At 40.4% G+C, this 22,409-nt stretch overlaps 1 protein-coding gene across 1 annotated transcript in view; it reads left to right on the top strand.

The window, feature by feature from the left end:
- The window catches only part of LOC102072471 (uncharacterized), a 67,396-nt gene that overhangs the window by 14,842 nt on the left and 30,145 nt on the right, over positions 1 to 22,409 (top strand). The window contains exons 3-8 of the mRNA XM_074537379.1: positions 6,334 to 6,527; positions 9,245 to 9,333; positions 10,610 to 11,309; positions 14,892 to 15,027; positions 16,257 to 16,377; positions 17,420 to 17,522. Of these exons, the coding sequence (XP_074393480.1) occupies positions 17,469 to 17,522 (54 nt within the window). The 5' untranslated portion in view covers positions 6,334 to 6,527; positions 9,245 to 9,333; positions 10,610 to 11,309; ... (1 more) ...; positions 16,257 to 16,377; positions 17,420 to 17,468. The remainder of the gene's footprint in view (positions 1 to 6,333; positions 6,528 to 9,244; positions 9,334 to 10,609; positions 11,310 to 14,891; positions 15,028 to 16,256; positions 16,378 to 17,419; positions 17,523 to 22,409) is intronic.

The raw sequence follows: 22,409 nt of genomic DNA, 5'->3' as shown, positions 1-22,409 counted from the left end.
GCTTTTCTTTTCCTTCTTTCCCCGTGTTTCTGAATATACCTCGCTGCCTGGCACATTCTGCAGGCCAAACCTGTTCTCTGCGCCGTAAAGCAGCGGCTGATCCCGGCTCCAGGAGGCTCCTGCAGTGCATGGAAACACGAGCATCTCCCAAAGGCGCTCCCTGCACGGACTGTGCTGCCCAGGGACACTGGGTCAACGGTGCCACCTGCCGGGGCTCTGCTGGAGCTGCCAGCCGCCTCCTGCAGCTGGAAAATGCTCCTCCTGCAGCTGGGAATGCCGCCTCCTGCAGCTGGGAATGCTCCCTCCTGCAGTTAGAAAATGCTCCTCCTGCAGCTGAGAATGCTCCCTTCTGCAGCTGGGAATGCCGCCTCCTGCAGCTGGAAAATGCTCCTCCTGCAGCTGGAAATGCTCCCTTCTGCGGAGGACGAACGGAGTGTGCCGTGCCGGCAGCCGAGCAGCACAAGCCTCCCACCAAGGCTGTTTTAAGACGAGCTTAGAGAAAAGAGGCTTCCAGAAACTGGGGAAGGAAAAGGATTCTTGGACTAAATCTGCTGTTGCCTTCTCCTTTCCCCAGGAAAAAAGCCACCATTGCTGTGGACATTTGTCTCAAGCAGATACAACTGGCCTGTGCTTTACAATAATTGTATTCTGTACGAGGTGGTTTTGCTCATATTCATTCCTCTGTGCCCTCAATGTCCAATTTAGCCAACCCATACTTGCATCAAATAGAAGAGTTAGTATCTTCGTGCTCCTAAGAGGTCCGTAGCACTCTGAGGATAGTTAAGCATCCTCTTCTTTGTTGCATTAATTAATTTCCTTTATCTATATAATGCAGGTAAATTTCTTAGGTGTATATCAAAGACTAGACTGTCTTAACACAAGTAGGTGAAATGGTGTTTCAAAGCGCTTATTATTTAAATAGTTTCAACTCGCTAAACAGCTTGAGTTCCTTCAGCTTTTCCATTTAATTTCCATCTATCCAGGATGGATATATGTGTGTCTGTGTGTGTATAAGGTGAAAAATACACTTTTTAAACAAAAAGAAATCTGCCAAGTGTAAATTAGTTAGTGAGACTTCTCCTTTCTCCCATCCCCTCAAGTGCCAGCTTAAAATATAAAAGGATCTCTACAGGCACAGAAATGCTATTTATACTCCCAGGAGTTGCTGAATAGGGAAGTTGAAAAGCAGATAAATCAGATCTCAATGTCTGATTTTAGTGTGAAACAAAATCTTGAACAGCAAAAGAAGAAAAAGATGTGAAGTTGAGGAGCAGGAGAATGTTGGGAAGAAGGGGTAGCCAATATTTATTCATTATGAAATTCTTTGAATTACAAGAAGAATTTTTTTTCAGGAAGATTTTGTGTTTTCTCTGAGAGCTTCCTTGGCGCAGGAAAGGATTTCCTTTCCCTGGTTCAGCTAAAGTAGACCACTTTGTACTGTGGGCTATTATTAAGGTGCAACTTCAGCACAGATGCATAATTGCTATTATAATGCATTAATTGCTTCAAGAATTCATTCATTATAATAGTAACTCACAACTTTAAAAGAGGAAAATAATGACTGTACAAAAACCACGATAAAAGCAAAATAAATCAGGTGTAAGGAAGACTATTTGTAGTATAACTACAAAAGAAATTATTTTTTTTTCCAATGATAGATGCAAAGAAACCTGAGATATTAAAATCACTTTTTTAGTTATACAATCATTAAAAAAAAAACCAACCTAGTAATAAGTGTGATTTGTTCTGTTTTCTTGCTTTATCTTGGTTCAGGAAGAAATTCTGAAATAAATTATATAAATAAAATAAGATCTTTTAGTAACAGACAGAATTAAATTGCTGTCCCCAGAAACTGCAGACAAGCCAGCAAATCTCCAGTTTTTATAGCTTGCAATTCACCAAATGCCAGTTGTGGAAATCTCCTTCCTGTCTGTCACTCAGGTTGCTAACAGTGACATCCCTTTATGGACTCGTACCCTTTGCACTTGCTATTCTTTATTTCTTTTTTTTCCCCTCAGAAGAGGAGAAAGCTTCCAAAACCTTCATGGCTGAAGCATGCCATATTTTCAGGAAGGAATAATTCTGCCTGGAGTGAAATAACACATTTGTTTTGGTGACTTGCCAATCCCCAAAATCCCTGTGGGTATCAATATCTAAATGTTAGGGGATTTTGTAGAGGTTTTGTAGGTTTGGTCTGTCAGCTTGGCTGTACAACAGCTTTGCTACATGGTTAGAATTCTCCTTATTTGAATCAAAGCTTTTGCTCCTGATGGTGTTATTTTGTTTAGCTATGGATTTCCACATGCTGTCTTGGTCTGTTACTGCCCAGCCTGCGATTCTGTTTTTACACAATGTTGCTAAGCTGGCTCTCTGACAGGAATACAGTCAGAGCTGTGGGCTGAATTCTGTTCCTTCCCTGCTAACTAGTCTGCGGAAAGAAAGAAAGAGTTCTCATCCTCTCCTCTCTCTCGTGTGCTCTGGCTTCTGTCAGCCCCAGGATTTTGTGAGGAGGTGCCCTGTTGCTCCTTAGCAAAGCTTTCCCTGGGGTACCCTCCCTTTTTATTTATTCCTCCAGCAGGATCAGTGAAGGCATGAATGTGTCGGTCTCTGGAACAGATGCCACAAATCAGTCTAGCACTTCTTTCTAATTTTAATGGAGATGAGCTACTTGTTGTAATTTCTTGAATCTCTCATTTAGGATGTAGAGAGGCAATAAATCTTAAAGCAACAAACATTCCCAAATCCCACACTTTGAAGTGAATGGGAGCTCCTGGCTCATCAGCACTTTTCGGAAACAAGCTGCTCAACTAGGTGTCCGAAGCCATTACAGTCTTTTCTTTTTTTCTTTCTGAAAACTTTGGTCTCAATATTTGAGGGAATATACAACAAACAGTTTGCACAGTGTGAGTAGTGCTTCCCTAAAGAGCCTCAGACAAAGCCGTTGGATACTGTAGCATCCAAACTCAGCACTCCTGAGTGCCAAGCCAAGAGTTTGCCTTGAAGATTACATTTATTATTAAGTTTTGTTTGGTGTGAGGAATTTGGGAGTTTTTGCTTTCAATGTTGTTATTAAAAAAACCCAAAACAAACCCAAGAAAACCTAACCCAAATATCAGGCTTCTTGTGATTTTTTTTTAATTGGTTGGGACATTGTTTGTTTGTTTGGGTTTCTTTAAGTTTATTCTATCAGTACTTTACATCTTCTCTTTTGAAAACTTACTATTCCTTGACTGTGGTGTGGAAGAGTCTAAACAACTGCTATAAATATCTGCTAAAATGTTTCTCTGCAGAGTATAACATAGCTAAATGTATGCAACATGTTATTATGTTCTTATTCTTGCTTTCTCATTTTTGCCTTGAGTTGAAAATTCAGTTTAACTCCATAGTCTCCATAGATGAATGAGTTCATCAAGCTGTCTGCTGTTACTTGAATTGGAGACTATTTTTAAATAACAAGTACATTTTTTCCATAAACTATGTAGGCAACATAATGAAACATAGATTAAAACCAGATCAATTTCTGAAAAATGCTTGCAAGTGGGTTAGGAAAGGAGGGGAACAAACACGAAAGTAGTATTGCTTATCATCTATTAATGGGTCATATCTTGGCAAAAGTGTTTAGATTTCACCTCAGGGTAAGCTCTTCAGCCTGTTGGCTGGCTTTTGAGGGCTGACTCATCCTGGCAGCAGCCTTCAGCAGCCTGGCCTGTTGGAGCAGCCCATGTGGTATGGGAGTCATGTTTAAATGGCACAGAACACTTCCTGTGACAGCACTTTGTGGTGATCTCAATGATCTCATTGTGGGCAAGTGCTCCTGTTTTGTGTTGGGGGTTATTCTGTCCGAATAATCTTGTATTATTATCTGTGTGGTCACAGTAGCACAGGATTTTGGGGGGCTCACATGTGCCCAGGCACTGCAAAGAAGGTAAGAGCTGAACTACACTGGTGGAGGAGGTGAGGGGTGTTTGCTGGGCTGGAAGTGTGATGCTCTGCTGGGTGTGTAACCCAGCAGCACTATTTGTGTGTTGGGCCTTTGGCAGGCTGCAGCAGGGCCATCAGCAGTCTGAGTTCCCCCTTTGTAGCCACACAGTCCACACCTTTATAAAGTGGATGCTGGAGCAGCCTGTTCCTGAAGGACTGTGCCAGGGCCCCATGCTGCAGCAGTTCATGAAGAACTGCAACTCTTCTCATGAAGAGAACTTCATGAGGAGGGTTCACTTTGGAGGAGCTCATGGAGGACTGGCTCCTGAGGAGGGGATCCATGCTGGAGCAGGGAAGTGTGAGGAGCTCTCCCACTAAGGAGGAAGAATTAGAAGAAGCAACAAGTGATGAGCTGACCACAGCCCCCATTCCCCAGCCAGGAGTAAAGTTAAGCCCAGGAAGAAAAGGTGGATGGGGAATATGTGTTCTTATGATTTGGTTCTATTTGCCATTATCCTACTTTGATCTGATTGGTAAGAAAAATAAACTAATTTCCCCAAATCAAGTCTGTTTTTCTATGATAGTGGGAGAATTGAAAAATCAAAGGAAAGGCAGTCAGTATAGAGCAAGATAGACAAAATTCATCACCTCTCACTGGCAGCCTTACAGAGGTCAGCAAAACATGGTTAGCATCCGTGGGAGGTAGTAAGACAATTAAATAGATTTAGGATTTGGTTTTCTGTTTGAATGTTAAATTGAAATGTGTATGTTTGTCACAGAAAAAAAATTACATTTGTGGGTTTCACTTCTCTGTTATTCCTACATAGGAAAAATATACTTCCATGATGCAGGTGAAATCAAGATTGTTGTTGTAAACCTAAACAGCCCAGATCAAATAAGCGAAGTTGTGTCTTGGGGTTTTCTCTCTCCCTTCTCTCGTCAGTACTGCTTCTAGACCCTTTAAGATTCTTCTTCTGGGATGCTAAACTTTTTCTCCATTGGTGAAAAAAGTGTGGGTTTTTGTCAGGGCAGTCAGCAAACTTACATTGTCTTAAGATGCTGTGAAGAGAATTTTGCCAAGGTTAGTTTCCTTGCTGACCTCATCACGTTGACCTTAGGGTAAATTTCATCTTCCCAAAAGGAATAGTTTGTTATTATCTTGGGGTGAGCCCATTCTGTGGTTAACACTGAGAGAGTTCTGAGCTACAAACCAGTCCTGAGTGGACTGATAGAGAGAGGAAGATAAGGGTGAAGATGGCTTGCTTAGGTGTCAAAACTGGTGAGAGGCAGCAGGGCAGAGGACTCAGGTTGTGGCTAGTGATGGTAGGATACACACAGTGTCCCAGAGGAACTGTCACAAATTTCCACAATGGTGGAATTGTTGCAGCCACTCTGATATTTGGGACCCTGACAGAAGAGATCAAAATTAACTTGTGTTTCCACAGAAACACTATCATTTCAGTTTTGATAGGGTTCAAATCACTTCAGTTTTGCAGGGTTGGCCATCACCTATAGATCATGTGTGTTTTCTAATAGTTCAAGTATCTTGGACCCCTCCCAAAAGGCATTCAGTGGATTCTGTTACTCCCATGTGATCTTTAACAGCTGCCACGGGTCAGAATTTGAACTGAGCCTGTCAAGGTTGATGTGAATGTTAGGTAAGCCACTGGAAGAAAGCTGGCTTGATTTTACATGTGTGGGAAGCTCCTGGGCAGAGGGTCATAAATGCTCTGCTGGTTTCAAAGATAGTGCTTGAACCAGGAACACAAAAGGGCTTTGGAGCATTGTCTGAACAGCACCCAGAGGGCTGCAGGACATTTGCCCAAGGGCTGCAGGCACACGTGCCCTTCACATCTCACAGCCTACACTACAGAATGTGACCAGCAGTGCATTTATTTGTATAGGAGAATAGAAAATAAGTAAATAAAGGTAGTATAGAAAGTAATCTTACCACCTAAGGAGTTGCAGCTGGGTTAATTATCAAAGATTAGGAGCAGGCTGACTTTAACAGGCCATAGCTGCAGACAATAATAAGAAGAGTGCTATAAGAGTGGGTTGGTTGGGGGAACTGGAGTCAGTTGGCTGCTGTGAGGACAAGGAAGAGTCAGTGCCTAGAGGAGCTGGCTGTGAGAAACATCAAGGAGATATGAAACTCCAGCAATATGGAACCCTTGCAATGTAATGACAATAGAACTCTTGTGCTATAATGGCAACGCATTTGTGTTTTGTATGTTACACTAGTTATATCTGTGTGCAGCCTGCATAGTAGCGCAACAGATTGAGCTCTGGTTTATGTCCACTTTGTGAAGACTTTAACATTCCTCTTTTGACCCTGACATTTTAAGTCCTGCAGCTAGGAAGCCGAAGTAGATTTTGCAAGTGTACTTACTTGACTTGCTGCTGTTCTTTCAGTGTCACTGTAACCAGATACACAAACATCAAGGCCCAGCCTTCAAGACCCTGTGGAGGTCCCCTAGGCCTCCTCCCTCTGCAAGAGAAGCCGGTGCCTGAAGCTCTGGACCTTCCTACTTGTCATCCAAAGCGGGATTTCCAGCCTTGTGAGGAGGGTGGGCAGCTCGTGTCCAGCACAGAGACCATGTGGGCAGGTGAGATTTACAGAAGAGCATCTCCATGGGAGCTATGGTGGCTGCAGTTGTGTGAGAGAGGAACATCCCCTTGGAGCAGCACAGGTGCCCATTTCAGAATGTCCTGGGAGACTTTCATGAGAGCCCTTTGGAGTCAGTTGCAGGGACACAAGGGCATCTTGAACCATTTGCAGGCATGAGACATCTTTGGGGGGCACTTTGCTTCTGCTCTGCTCATTCTCTTGAGGAGAAGGTCAAGGGAACAGATGGAACTCCCTAAGCAGAAATTACAGGAAAGGGGAGGGGAATCTAATTTTGTCAACTTTCAAATTAATGGCTTACTCTGTAATTTCAGAACTATACTCATTTATTTCACTTTAAGAAATAGAAATGCATCCATGTCTTCAAGCTGACAGATAAGAGCAACTGATGAGTGACAGCTGTCCATTTTTTTTGTTGATGGCTGAAGTCGTTGTCAGGAAAGCCTTGAAATGACAGAAAGAAGATTGAAGCTGAGACTCATCCCAGGACAGGAGAAGATATTTGACACAGTTTTACAAGTAACTGTATGCAGACGTGCTGGTCAATTGACCAGACTGAAAATATATTTATATTGAAAAATATATATCTCTATCTATCTACATATTTTTTTTTGAGATGCGAAATGCTTAAGCTATATAGAATTTTTTTAAAACAACAAGAAAACTTCTTGTTGTACTTCTTAAGTTTCATCAAAGCAAAAGTTAATAAAAGGCAGAAGCTTCTGTAACGACAGGTTAAGAATAATCACAATTTTCCAGAATTTTTATTTCAAATTAAAATGAAAATAATCTGTGCACTGTGAGGGGTTTTTTTCATTATTTTTTAAATTCCGTTTTGCATTGCTGTTCAAGTAAAAGGCCTTTTTTTAGTGTCGGATGATGAAAAAGGTCTGTTCTAATCTCTTTTTGTTGTTCAAGAAATATGAAAAAAATCCCCAAGCTGAAATGGTGAAAACAAAGTTTGTTTGGGGGAGAAAGTATATGGAAGCCTTGCTTGAATGTGTGGCTAAATTAAATTTTAGGATATGTGGCACCAGATACAGGAGATGTAATTTTTGGATTATGTTTTAAATGATAAAGAGAAATTTGGATAAATACATAGTTGAGATTAGTTTTACCTACTATTTTTTCATTTTTGCTTTTATTGCTTTTATAAATTTTTCAGTGTTGTTTTAAGAAGATTTAACTTTGAAATATCTCTGCAGTTTACAGCTAGATAGACTCTCCTTCCAAGTTTTCCATGGGATGTAGCAAGCTGTTGAAATAAATGCTGCCAATTTCTGTTCTTTTGATAGCAGGATTGTTTTTTGTGACCTAGTAATTTGTGAGGGTTTGCAACTGAGTGGCCTCATGTTGCTTGTAAGGTTACCAGTGAAGAGCAAAAGCTGCTCCTAGTTAGTCTCAAAGGCTTGGGTTCTATTTCAGTCCTTTGAGGGTTTACTTTAACAGAGAAACATTACAGCAAAATTAACAGCCTAACTTTGCACAACATTCTCATCTGAGCTTGTAATTAAAAAATATGTTGTCTGATTGACCCCCTGTGTGAGAGGAAATAAATCTCCTGCTTAAGACAGCTATTATATCTGGTGCCACATATCAGGTTGTCTCTACAGGTCCCTGTCAAAGCAGAGTTGTAGGCTTATTAGCATCCTATTAATATGTGCATAAAATGTAGTCTGTGTCTGAGCCCAAATACACAAGCTGGGAAATCAAAGAGAAATCCTTCACACCTTTTGCTGGCTTCATCCTGAACTTTTATTTAGCTTAAAACAACTTCCTTAAGAGAATTTCCTCTTCTAAAGGAAACACTTTTCTCCATACTTAGCAGGGGAATAGTGCATTGAATTATTTTTGGAGTGACACAGTCACATTGGGAGAGAATTGCTTTAATCATGACATATGAATCCTAATTTTATCTTGTGTAAAATATCAATCAATTTGAAAAGTACTGATGCATCTGTGCCTTTTTTTTCTTTATAGGTAAAGGTTAGGGAAATGGTGAGCAGAGAGTATTTTCACTTGTGTTCTATCAAAGTCTTATCAAGAAAGTGTTACAAAGGCTGCTCTGTGTTACGAGTTTTGCTTTATTTATACGAACAATAGCAGCATACTTGTTTCTGAGTACTTTAGGGCTTTATTAACTACAAAATTACCTCTAAAGTTTGGGTCAGTTTCATACTGACTTAGATATTGCAGTGGGAAAACCTTGTTTTTAACAGTCATTCTAATTTAGAATTCCCTCTGTTTAGCTTATGTTGGTAAGCAATAGATTTAGACTGAATTAACATAAGTCACACTAAACTGAAATAAAAGTTTTGTAAAAGTTTAAAATTCAGTGTTTAGTTTAAGCAAGAGCTGAGAGTTGCAGGTGGGGAAGGAATAGGATAGATGCTTGCACGCGCCCTTTTTCTGGTTGCCAATCTCAAATGTGCCTCATGAACTGTTAGGAATTGTTTTAAAAAACTTAGGTGAATCTGTTAAAGCTCCAGGGCTAAGAAAACCTTCCTTTGGTAATGGAGGCTGATGTGCTTTTAAAATCAAACCTATCAAGCTATTTATGTTCTTGAAATAAATCTAATGCAACAGTTCAGTTTCCAATAGCTTTATGTTGTTCAAACCGTCAAAAGTCTTTTTTAAAATTTTGTTCTTAGAGATTTTTCTCCAAAGTATTTTTTCCCTTTATTCTCTGACCTGCAGCTGCCAGTGAAAGTGATCCCTGAATTGCCTGCAGCTCCTGTCCTGCAGAACCAGCAGCCTCCAGGCTTCCCACACTCATGTGCCAATAGGTCTGGAAAAGTTGCTATATCCAATTACTAAGTTGTCATAACAATTTGTAAAAGTATGTTAATGCTTCTTTTTGCAGGAGTGCCTCACACATTGTTGCTTGGGGCTTCCACAGCATTATTTCCCATTATATCTTATGTCAAACAAACACATGGGTGACTGGAAAATGCAGACCTCCTCTGCCTGGGCCTGCACACACAAGATGGTTGAACTTTTGTAGCCTTCTCCACTGTGTCATGTGGCCCTCAAAGCCTAAAAAGAAGCAACAGTTAAAATTCTCTTCTAGTATGTAAAGTTTGTTAAAATTATATGTTTTCCACAGTGAGTTATATACATGGATTTAATATAAGTGTGGAAATTAAATTAGATTTAAAAATAAAAACGAACTATTTATTTTCTGCCCAAGATCTACCTGTGAGGGAGACTACACTTTTAGAAACTAAGAGCTCAGCTCTTTTGTTGTAAAGGCCTGTAGATGTCTAATTTCACTCGTGTCCATTTGCAGGCATGTTTGCATGGGTATGGTGTGTCCTGGAGTGTTCTCGGTATAGAGCAGGAGAACAGCAATGGTGATGAAAATAAGAATATTTAATCAAGTGACCATGGCTACTGACAAACTTTAAATTGGCTTTATGCCAACTGTTTTAAACTGGAAGTATTTGAGATACACTGAAATATTGCTATTGATATTTATGTAGCAAAAGTCTTTAGAGCTAATTGCCTCAGACCTGCTTTGAAGTGAGCCTCCAGCTGCTCACCTTTGGCACTTGGAGGCTCCCATGATGGAGTGGGGCTGAGGTGGGATGGATGGACTTGCTTTTCCCTGTGTGTGCCAGCTGCCAGTGGCTGTTCTGGTCCACAGCTCCATGCTAGAGGTAGCTCAGAGTTAAAAAAAAAACACCTAGGTGCGTGCTGGGCCCTCAGCACTGACTTTCATTCTGCATGTTCAGCCTCCTCTGTGCTGTGCTGATGCAGATGTGTACAGGGATGTGCTCCCAGATTCTGCCTGTTTCATTAATCTTAATGCATCTTATGAGGTGTGACACTCCTGGTCCTCTGGAGTAATTTGTACTGATGAAGTCTGTATAACTTAAAATCTTTAGCTTGGGCATGCAGTTCATTGGTATATTAGCGGATAATCACTCATTTTTAATCTCGATAGCTATTTATTTTGAGGAAAAAAAAATAACCTAAAGACTGCAGGCTTGGTTATGATAGACTGTATTAAAAATGAAAGTGTGTAGGACTAAAGGATGGTAATTTTGTATTTTTTCCCAGATGCTTTCTTCAGAAGAAAAGAATTTGGAGAATGTTGAGGAAGAGGGGAAAAGTGCAGGAGAAACGGAGAGCTGGATCCTCATCTAACAGAGGACCTGCATCTGCTTCTCTGTTGGATGTAGCGGGTAGTACAAGAAAACCCCCATAACGCTTTGTCTGTAGTGAAGCAATGCACCAAAAGACCTGTTTTAATGCTTCAAATTCAGCACCCCTGTGAACTCCAATCTCACACCTGCTCCGTGCGAGATGGGTTATGGAGAGTGGAGACAAGCGGGTGCATCCAGCGGAGCCACTGCTTTGCTCCTCTCCCTGCCTGCAGGACAGGCTCTGGCTGCCTGTGAGCTGGTGTGGCTGCAGACTGGGGCTGTAAAACTGTGCTGTGTGACCTGATGATCTCCCTGGAGTTTCCTGGTGTTTCTGTTTTATGGTCCTTTCACACCTTCCCAGCCTTCCCAGTGCTTGCACGACTGGAATGCAGCACCAGACTCCAGGCCAAGACAGGTGAAATGCTTGTAAAGTAACTGGGAAATGAAAGATTTTGCTCCCCTCCTCACCCATTTTGGATTTCCATGGGATTGCTAGCATGACAGGGTTATAGTTATATTTGAAGGAGCACAAGATGTGAATCACTGTGTGTAGGCTGGTATTTCAAATGTGACTGACAGTTGCTTTTCAACACTTGAATATCAATATGGTGCTGGTAGGTATCTGTGAATCTTTTCAACTGGCCACAGCAATGCAGAGAAAGGCAGATCTCACGTCCACGTTCTACTTGCTTTCTGGTATCAGGCTCTAACTTCTGGAATTTAGAACCACTTTTAGTCATAATGTCATTTAATCGTGTCTTTATGCTTTCTTCCCCTTTTGTAAATAATTGACATGAGAAAGGAAAATACTAAAGAGGGTGGTGGTAGAAAATGAACAGTGAAAAACAGTAAATGCAATGTCTGCCCCTTTCTCTACCTATTTCTGAGTTTAGTTTATTCAGAGCATGTGAAGTAGCACATTGTCTTTTCCATGCAGGGAGAAACTGTGACTGAAGATGATATATGTTACCAGTACGAGTCTGAATTTTTCAATTTCTTTAAGAGTTAGCCTTGTAATAATGCCAGGTGTGAATCTCATCCAAGTATTCAATATTTTGCCCTATTTAATTTAACTATTAGTGTTTTAAAAGAACTTGCAACTGTGTCCAGTTGTGCTGAGCAGATTTTTGTTTGGAGATATTTGCCTGTGTGGAATGACCTGCATTTATAGGCAGCAAATGCTAACACACACTTAACTGGCATGGAGAAAAAGAAATGGTGCCACTGGTTCCAGCGGTGCAGGAGATACCATTGAGAGACACTGCTGGTGAGAGCTGTTCTTACTGTCTGCAGGGATGCTGTGCAAAACCTGAACAGAACCTTGAACTGCTGAAGAACAGCAGATGTGGAAAACTTTTGTCTCCAACTGACACTGTGGTGTCAGGTGAATGGAAGCAGTGAGCTGAACAAGTGCCTTCCCTGGGTTAAATTTCATTTCCGATCTCAGGAATGATGGCATGTTCCCACCTTTCCTCTTTGGCAGCACTGACAGATCTGTCCTTTACTTGGTAGCATGCTCCCACTAAATGTTACAAGTGTTTTTGTATGTGTTCTGTCATACTTAAATGGCTAACAGGTTTGCAACAGACAATTTCTTAATAGTCAGAATGTGAACCTCATTTTCTTGGGAAAATAGAACAACATTATTTCTTTATGAAAATACACAAAACTTCCACAAATTTCTGACTATAATAGACATAGTGATCTACAGTTTGAATGAGGGTATGAGCTGGTTTTGTTTGCATGGGAAATTTAAATTTTGACTTTCTTTGTAAGCCCAATATAATGGGAATTTTCACAAGCATGTGAATCTTTATAATCCTCCCTAATCTTGTAGCATGGGATTCCTCTCAACATTAGCTGCTAAAAGTTAAGTATCTCTCCTAAGGGAGTAATCTGGGAAGTAATTCCCCACCCTCCCCCAGCAGATACCATGCCAGGGATTCATCTCACCTGTTTTACTCACCTATCCTAGAATGGGATAAATGGCAACCTGGAGACACTTATCTCTCTTTCTTGACTACAGAAGGAGCCTGGATGACTGGCTTGGACAAACCACCTGATTTCTAGGTGGCTGTAGAGCAGGGGCACTCCCTATTTTGGCCTTAGAGTATAAGATGTAGTTTTCAAAGATATATTCTTAGTGCTGAAAGGGTTGATAATGTTTATGCACTCATTGTGCAAATAACACCTTTTTTTACTAGTTGGTGTTTTGTGTATGGATTCATGTGCACTGAGATGATCAGTATTTAGGTGTGTTATTTTCTGTCTCAAATTTTTTTCTGAGAAGCACCAAGGCAAAACTGAAATGTGTGCATGAGGTAAGTTACAGAAGGTTCCCTTCTGAGCCAAGAGGAATCAGACAGGTACTGAGTTTCTCTACCTTGGTGGCCACAGGGTCTCCTTGAAGTGCCGAGCAGCAGCAGTGAGGAGTGAGGGGCTTTACATTTAGTACAAGTGGAAAGTAAACTACTCATTTGCTGATGTCTGCTTTGATTTTTTTTTTTCAAACAGCAAAAAAACAGTGGAAAAAAATTATTAAAAATGAAGGAAAATCAAAGAGAAACATGGAGAGCTCTGAATTAGCACAATTTTGATCTGCTTTCCTTGTAGTCTTGTCATGCCAAAAGCATCAAGAAACTCTCAAGCTTCAACTGGTAATGTTTTGGTTAACTTGCATTTGGCAAGATAGAAACAGAAATGGTACAGGAGAGCACCCTGGCTGTGGATGGCTGTAAGACAAATGTTGATTTAGTGGAGCAGAATGGGTTGTTTCACCCACATTGTTTTATATCGTGACAATTGCTGAGAAGATCCCTCAATTCTCTGGGCTGGACTCTTGATTTTCCTCTGCTTTTTGCAGTGCTATAATGCCATTAAAGTACTTTGTCATTTCAGAAAAATAGTGACAAGCTGGTAAAATCTTAGTTTGGGAGATTGTAACCTGCTTTGTTATTTTCTTTTTTACAATTTCAATGTAAAGGTGAAAATCTCAGTTTGTATCACATTTCAGTAAAACTCTATGCTTCCTAAGTGAAGAAGTAAGGCACAATCTACGAGTGACTTTAAAAGGCTTGGGTAATTTATTGAGGTTTTTTGGATAGGAGATACAAAATATTTTACAGTTGATATAAGGATCTCAAAACTGTATATATTTCGTACAGTGGTTTTGGCTGAAATAGAATATATTTTTTACTCTTTTTTAAATCTTGCAGACTTTGTTCTCAAAAGTAAGTCAATGTGCTTTTCACTCTGTTCTACTGGAAAAATTTGTGATTTGACAAAATAGTGTCCTTGTTGCAAAAATCTGAGAATTCACACATATTATCCTCAGTGAGCCCATTTGCCTGACATCAGCCATTGTGTTATGCATTCTCCTCCAAGAGAGAAGTTGAAAAGGAGTGAGAGAGAGACAAAGAGGAAAAGGATCACAGTATCTCAATTTTATTTTCTTTCCTGAAGAGTATTCTCTTTGGACAGACAGTAATTGTAGTTTCTAATGACACAAACTTGAAGGGAAACAGAAGAAGACTACAAACAGGTTTATGGGCCTATCAGCAGGAATATGTGGCTACAAATTGCAGAGTAAATGAAACAGCCTGTTGTTTCCTAAGCCTGAGTCTGTGAGTGTTATGCCAAAGTATTTGAGGAGGAGCTAGAGCACCAGGCGGTGTAAAGGATACCTGCTGGGCCCTAATTGGTGCCCACTGTTGTTAATGGCTTCCTGTGGCTGAATGTTTACTTGTCATTTGTTTTGTGCTTTGTTTCCCAGCTACTGGAAGGGAAAAAAAATACTGACCAAAACTTTATTTTGCTTTTAAGTGGACATCCTTGGACAGCAACTACCCCACTGCAAATTGTCTTGTACTTCAGACTACTCCTTAGTCCTTTTAGGCTTCTAAAGTTACATTTTCTTTGAATATTGTTTTTGAATTTGAAAAGGCAGCAGACATTTTTCAAGATATATTATTTATATATATTATATAATAAATTATATATTATATGAAATATATATTTATTGTGTACAAAAAATATGCAATAACAGTGTCTGGGATTTTGCCTAGTAGAAGGCTTTGCATGGTTGAACATTTGAAAAATACTACAGATAACACTGGTTTATTTATAAGCATCTGTTTTCCTAAAATGCCCATTTCTCTTATAAATCTCAATATTTTTTTTTTGAATGTCTGTTGAAGATGAAGAAGAATGAAACCTTGCATGCTCAGAACTTCCTTACAGAAGAGTGCCCCTTATATGATACAGCTGCTGTCTGGTTTAGTGTTTTGTTTTGTTTTTCTTCTAATCCAAAGAGACCAAAAGAAAACTACACAGGTCAGTGTCTCAGACCCTTTTCTAATCCTGTTCTTGGTTTCCCTAACCAGAGAGCCTGTTAGTATCAGCCACAGTGTGAACACCTCCCTGCTGTGAAAAAGGAGTGAAACCTCTGTTTTTAACCAGGACAGCGAATACTTTGAGGGGAATCTCCACATATACATGTTACTGATGAAGAAGGAATTAGAACAGTAAAACATCCTAATCCTATAATCTTAAATCCTCTGCTTCTCCTACACTGGGATGTGGTGTTGGGGTACCTTTTGAGTAGTGTCAAGCAAAATTAGTTTCAGTGATCCTAGAGAACAACACAGACTTCTGGGAAAAAATAATTAATTTAGCAATTTATTATTACTGTGGGAATGTTTAGGTATCTGTCCTCTGTTCACAGGGGTGTACAGTTTGATATACACAAACATAAATGGTTGCAAAGACCTGAATCAGTGTGCGATAAGGCTGTTTTTGAGAGCCAGTCCTCTAGCAGGTTTCAGACGGTGTTTGAGATGCCCTCAGAGGCAGATGAGACAATGTGGGAGAATCTTTAATTGAAGTGCAGAGCACTTTGTCTGGGCATATAAATCTCATTCCTTGATTGCCACTGACTATGGTTTCAGCTCTGTTTCACCCACATATCTCTCCCATATGCATTTGGCTCATACACCTTGCAAGTGCACTCTCCACAGTGTATTATCTCATGTTATTTTGTGTTACCAACCTAGATAACACTGTCTGGAGCTCCTTTATCAGGCAGGGGGTTTGGAAGCTACTAAGACCTGAAGGAAATTTTACACAGTGTAGAAGATGAGGATTTAGGTATGGAGTTTCAAACATGTAATCTGTGCTGACCTAGGTACTGAGAGAGAGGGAAGGAAGGAGGCTTCCAAGTGTCCTTAACATATAGCCAGGCAGATTTTCCACTTTGCAGACTGATCTCAGGAAAAGCACAACTAATGTGGGAGCCCTTTCCTGTAATTCCTGAAGGATCTTGATGAGTAAGAAAAAAAAGCTGCTTTCCTCTGAGTGGAATGATGATGCTCAGAAAACAGCAAAGGGAGGGCTAAACCAATTTGTCCCATCTGCAAGGGAAAGCTTGGTATATTTTAGGGTATTCTCACTCCTTATTATATCTCTAGAACATCTTCTAAAATTTAGCAAGGTACTTGCTATCTTTTTTTAGTTCTTGGGTTTGAGTATTTACTAATCTAATATTTTCATATCATCTTTCTCAGACTGGAAGGTTGAAGAATAAACTACAGAACCAACAGGATTGTGAAGACTTTTGGCTGCTGTTTCCACTGGGCTGTAATAGTTAACAGCTCAAAAGAAAACCTGAGGATACAAAATCAAAAAGTTGAGTTTCTTACATGCTTGGTGGTAGTTGAATATTTAGGCAGTTTAGTTGAGGGGAGGAGGGAAAGGAATCCCCAAACCAAAACTGACTGTAAAAAGTGAGAGCAAGAAGGCAGCAAGAAAAGAAGCCAGATCTTTAAGTGTTGTAGGAGTGTGTAACTCATTAGCATCAATGGATCAGTGCTCATTTGTGTCACTTGAGAATCAAGCCCAGTAATATGGTGTTGTCCCTTTAGTGTAATTCTTCTCTCACTCTTTTTTCTGCTTGTTAAACCAAAAGCATCCCAGTCTCTAGAAAAAGGAAAACTGAACTACGTATTGAAAAGACACATGAAATGCTAAAGTGGAGAGTAATCCAATCTTTCAATTATTTAAATAAAAAAGAAGCCTCTATGCCAGAGTATGTAGAGAGTCTGATTAATTTGCTCAACATGTGAACAAGTGGTTTTCATGACTGACTGTACTACAGCATGATTATTCAAAGACATTATTCTTTGGGTTAGCATGAGAAATATCTTGACTTTTGGTTTTGACAGTTTATGTATGACTTGCTCATTCTGATCCTCTTAAAAGTCACTGAAATAAGGAGATCTAGTTCCTGGCTTTTGCTATCTTGCTTCTGCCTTAAACTTTTCCTATTTTTTTTTTTTTTCACATCTGTGTGTTGGTTTGTACCCTATTTTTTACAATAATCCTGCAAATATGGACTTGGTTTACCTCAGCTCTTTTATTAATCTAAATTTGCCTGTTGAATCAAGGCTACCAGATATATGAAATAGGGTAAAGGAGTTGATTAAAACTGTTCTCTTGTTTTTTGTTGAAATGTCTCAATCACTCTCAGTAGATCTGGAACACGGATTACTCTGCCTATAGCATAAAATGTCTTACACAAATATATGATTACTGTGATGCTAAGAAAATTTTTTAAAAAAGAGATAAATGCTACTCTAGGAACTGAGTACCCAAGTGCTGGAAAACTGTTAAAATGAAACCATTTCACATTACCAGTAAAATTCTGATTATGGTTTTTCTTTGACTTTAGAGGGGTGTCTTCCAAAAGTTTGCCTTCTGGTGGCTTTGTAAGATCCATTATGGAGCAGCTGGCCCTGGTTTCTCTAAGCAAAGGATGTGAGCAGCTGAAAAAGGCAAGTAACTTATGTTCTAGCTAAACAAAACACTTGTGCTTTCAAACAGCACTGCTCAGACTGGTGTTGTGCCACTCAAAGTCCCTCCTCCCTAAGCTGTGCTTCATGCAGGACAATAGAGGAGGAAGCTCCCATGATCTGCTGTGGCAGGAGACCTGTTGCCTCATTCCTTGTGGTTGGAATGCTTCTACAAAGGCAAAATTAATTATTTTACTGATAGATGTTTCCTGAAAATAAACATTCTTCCAGCAGAACAGCATTTTTGCCTGTCAAGCTGTGGCATCACTGTGGTTTTGCTAGACTAGTTGTGCCCCATGGTGATGGAATTGCTCCTTGTCTTCCCTGCAGTTTTCTTCAGCCAGATGGCTCCTGGCAAGGTTTCAATTCAGACCTAGGCTTAGGAACATGCTCATCCAGTGTCTCAGCTCTTTGTACCTTCTTCATTGTTCAGAATGATGCTTAACACCCTTGTAAACACAAGGAGAATTTGGGGTGATCCTTTCATTTTACTGTAAATTTGAGAAGGAACTCATGTACATCTGAATACTTTGGGAATAACATAGGTTTCTAGACTAGGAAAGTTCCCTGTCAGGTTCAGGGACCTGCTGCTCCTGATAAGGGTGAAGCCAAAGATCTAACGGAAAGAATTTTGGTCAATATATCTAGGTTTTTGATGTTCCACACAGAAACTAAGTGTCATGAAGGCAGTGAGAATGTTTGGGGGTGTGTAAGTTGAAGAGTGACACGGAGATAAGGAGGGAAAAAGTGCTTAGAAGAAACTTCATTGGAGTTTGCCCCAATCTTGCTATAACACCTTCCCTTCCAGCTCATGATGTCCCTGTGCAAAAGTGCTGTAAACTGAAAATGCAAAAGCGGCAGGTTTAAAGGATGGTGATGAAGAATGCTTGGAAAGACTCAGTAGCACACCCAGTTTTTAATTACATTAATCAAAGGGATTCATTCTGACATCTGAAAACTATTTTGATAAAAAAAAATCGCTTTTCATATAAGTTGGCGATGAAAAATGCTTGGCCGAAATAGCAGCAGGATATAAAGGAAACCAAGCATCTCCCATTTTTGCTTTAGGCCCCTTCTCACCTCCTCCCCTCAAGGGCCCTTCTTTCCCCTCTTTGTGTACAGTTCCCTGCAGCTGTGCCCTGCCAGATGAGCCGGGGCGGGCGCGTTCCTCACACCTCCGTGCGATGCGCTCGCCCTCCCTCCCAGCCTGCCAGACTTGGCAGCATTTCTTGGGCCAGCCTGTCAGGTTGCTGAGGATAAGTGAGGGTTTCATTTGCAGTTTGCAGTCTTTTCCTAAGAGAAGTCAAAAGGGGGTGTATGATTATGAACTCAGTAGTTCCATCCATCTATCTTTTCATGAAGTCAGTTCTGTCCAGAAGGTATTTCACATGTTGGGCCTACTAAGCTCATTTATATTGCAAGGGACAAAAATAACATCCCTTTACTGCAGCAATAAAAAATGTGTTGACCCTTGCTCTCTTGTAATCTTAAATCCAGATTATTTTTATTGTACATAGGTGATCATTTTATCTTTGAATTTACTGTTCTGGGCATATGAGTTGCTGTATAAATTGTCAAGGTTTTTATATAAATTAGGACACAGTTCTAGAATAGAATTTTTTATTTAATGTCTTTTACAAATTTAGAGCCTATTTATCAAATGTTAACCCATGCATAACCAAATTAAGCGGTTTGAAAGAAAAGAGATGTATGGGTTGTTTTTTGGGGGGGATTACAGAATAGGAATATTTGCATATAGGAATATATTTATATATAGGAATTCCTATATTTGAATATAGGAATGTACTTTATCCTGTATATTTGACAATAGGGCTGAAAGTTTTATTTGTAAATACAATAAGTGTATTACCCAACCCTTAACATTTCAGCAATTTGGAAAACTTAGCATTGATAAATGCTGGCAGTATTACTACCGGTTAAAGGTGTAGTTGTATAAATGAGGAGTGGTCTACCCAGTTTTGAAGACCATTTTGCAGTAAAGGAAGATAAGATTTTGAAATTATTTCTCTGTTTTTATTTTCTCACATTTTTCCCCATGATTCTAGTGATGGAACAGGAATCAGAAGTTAATTTTTCTTTCAAAGAAGTTTATTGGGCTTGAAAGGAAAATAAAAGTGAAATGGCTAGGGAGTGTTTTGAGATGAAACTTTAATTATCTTTTGGCTTAATTTTAATATACCTTTTTGATTTCCTTAAAATGAGGCAGGTGTTCTTAAGTGATACTCCATTTGATGTTGTGCCATGATACAGCTTTGTCCTCTTCTCAGAAGGGCTTACACCAAACACTTAAGTAACTGATCATCAGAACCACTTTTTCCCTAGACTTGTAGTGTATTCGTCACACAGACAAGGTATCAACATCAGCAATTATAACAGTGTTTGTGTAAAGGACTTTTCTGCTCCCCGTCACTCACCCATTAAATCTGTGGGTTGCTTTCTGGTTTGACTCAAGAGAGGTGGTGTAAGTTTTGCCCCCATGCCACAGAAGTGGCAGAGCTCCCACGTTTGTCTGATGCCCTCACCTCCAGTGGTGAAGAATGGCCTTGCCAAAGCCCAGCTCTCCCCTGGGCAGCTCCAGCTGGGTCCCTTGCAGCTGATGTCACTGTCGAGGCTGCACATTGCTCCTGTGGCAAGGATGCAGGTGACAAGCTAGATTTGAGCTAAAGGATTTAAGCTATAAGGCTGAGGCTTTTAAGGTGGCTTCTAATGTGAGAGGAAGAGATGACTGGTTTCATGTCATAAATGCTTTTCTTTTGATCAAAAGAGGGCTTCAGCCTCCTGTCCAGTCTCAGACCCAGTCCCTCTCCTTCCAGTTAGACCAGAGCAAACGTGCTGTGTGGAACTCTACAATGCATCATGTGATGCTCTTGCCTTTGGCCCACAGCATCCTGGATGATAACATATGGTATCTTTGGGCTGAAGGCTGGAAAATGGCTTGGATAAGCAAATTTCACTCTGCTTTCTCTCTTTGCACCTACCAGCTACATTCTCCAAGCTGGAGGCAGGAGTAGCTTGCAGTGAACCTCTCTGATGAGAGGACATCATACACAGAGGAGAGGGGCTCGGGCCACTGCCACTATTATTCCACTGCCATAAAAGCATGTTCATTTCCACTTTTACTGTCTGGGCAGACATCTCTATAAACTTCATCCATTCTTTTAATTACTTTTCATAGACTTCAGGCACCAGCAGATGTCTTTAGGAGGATTTAGATTAACTCTTGTGCAGTGTGCAGAGCTGGCAAGGAGAGCATGAAAGAAAGTTGAAATTGCCTGTTAACAGAGCAAAAGTGAAAACACACAAGTATAATTGTTCTTTATTTAAGGTAAAACCCACATGTGAACTACTGCCTAGTCTGGATTAGCTGCCAGGAAGCCAAGTCATGCACCTAGAGAAAGCCCTGGGTGATTCCCCTCCATGACAACACCCTGGGCTCCCAGCAGGGTAAGTGACAGCAGAGAACAGGTCCTGAGTGCTGGCAGTGAGAGAGCAGCCTCTCTCAGCTCATGGAAACAGGTTTATTTGCAGACACTTTTGGGTGACTCTCTGTAATTGCTCCAAAGGAGGGGAGGGTTGGCTGGGGTGTCACCAAACCGTGAGGGGGCCTGGGTGGCCTTTAATCCTGCCCCAGGCCAAGGGTGGCCACACAGACCCTGTTTGCCTGAGCCAAGGCAAATATGCCTTGGCTCAGTGCTGGTTTCTGTATGCTTGGCTGGGGCTGAAGGGATTGTTCACAAACAGGTGAGAGAAAAGTAAAGAGGAGAAATGAAGGGGCAGCCTCTAATGCATTCAAAGGAGAAAAGGCCATTTGAAAATTACTTGAAAACGCCTGAGCCTTTCAGGCTGTAATACTGGCAGGATGAAAGATGAGCAAATGAAGCGCAGTCAAGGTATTTTTACAAAGTTATACTCTATGGAAAATAGAAAATTCAGGCTATGAGTTTAGATGGAATGGCTGCAATAAGTCTGCGCTTTTGGTGTGTCCAGCCTGAAGCAGCTTAGCTGTGGTCCCAAGAGAGAGGAAGGAACAGCAAGAGGGGAACACAGCACATACACAGATTGGCTTCTGGATGCTGGCTTTCCTTCCTCCTAGTGTTTTGCACTTTAGGAATATATTTCTAGTCACGCAAGGAGCTGCAAATACTTATGATACTGAGCCACTCTATAGAGATACACTTGCATTACATAGGCTATAGGCAACCATCTGGGTTGGGTGCAAGTCTATGGAGAATCAGGCCCAGAAAGCTTTTGTTTTTCTCTATGAAATGCAAATGGAATTCAATCAAAGGCCTGCTCACAAACTGGCACTACTTTAAATGTATCTCTGTTTCTTAACTGATACAAGCAATTGATGTGGGTTTTACATAGACATTGCCTAGAGCATTTCCTGGTTTTGTATTGTTGCCCATAATATACAGAGATATATTCAACCACTGTATTAATATTTGCTTGCACTCTTAGGTGCTCATGCTCACAGAGAAAATATCCATAAATGTTAGTTCCATTTCATTTTCCTTTAATTCTCTGCTCCCATTGTAAAAAGGCAAGTCTTCTTTCAGTTTTTATTTGATTCAGCTGTACTCTTCAGCTTTGGTTAAATGAGGATCCTCTGCCTCATGAAGTTAAAAAATAATTATTTAAAATAATTTTTCTCTCCAGTTCTTGTTCTCCAGTTTATGGAAAGGCCAACTTCTTGCTATTATGAGAAAAGAGAATTTTTATGGGATTGCCACAGGGAGCAACCCTAGACTAGAGGAGAACCAGATCCATAGCTCACATTTCAATACTTCTCTTGAGTGTTAAAATGAAAAACAAAACAGAATAGAATAGCTCAGCTGGAAAGGATCT

Source organism: Zonotrichia albicollis, chromosome 3 (assembly GCF_047830755.1).
Source record: "Zonotrichia albicollis isolate bZonAlb1 chromosome 3, bZonAlb1.hap1, whole genome shotgun sequence".
Lineage (NCBI taxonomy): Eukaryota > Metazoa > Chordata > Aves > Passeriformes > Passerellidae > Zonotrichia > Zonotrichia albicollis.
The sequence above is the reverse complement of the archived record's forward strand: the minus strand, read 5'-3'. Positions and strand labels throughout refer to the sequence as shown.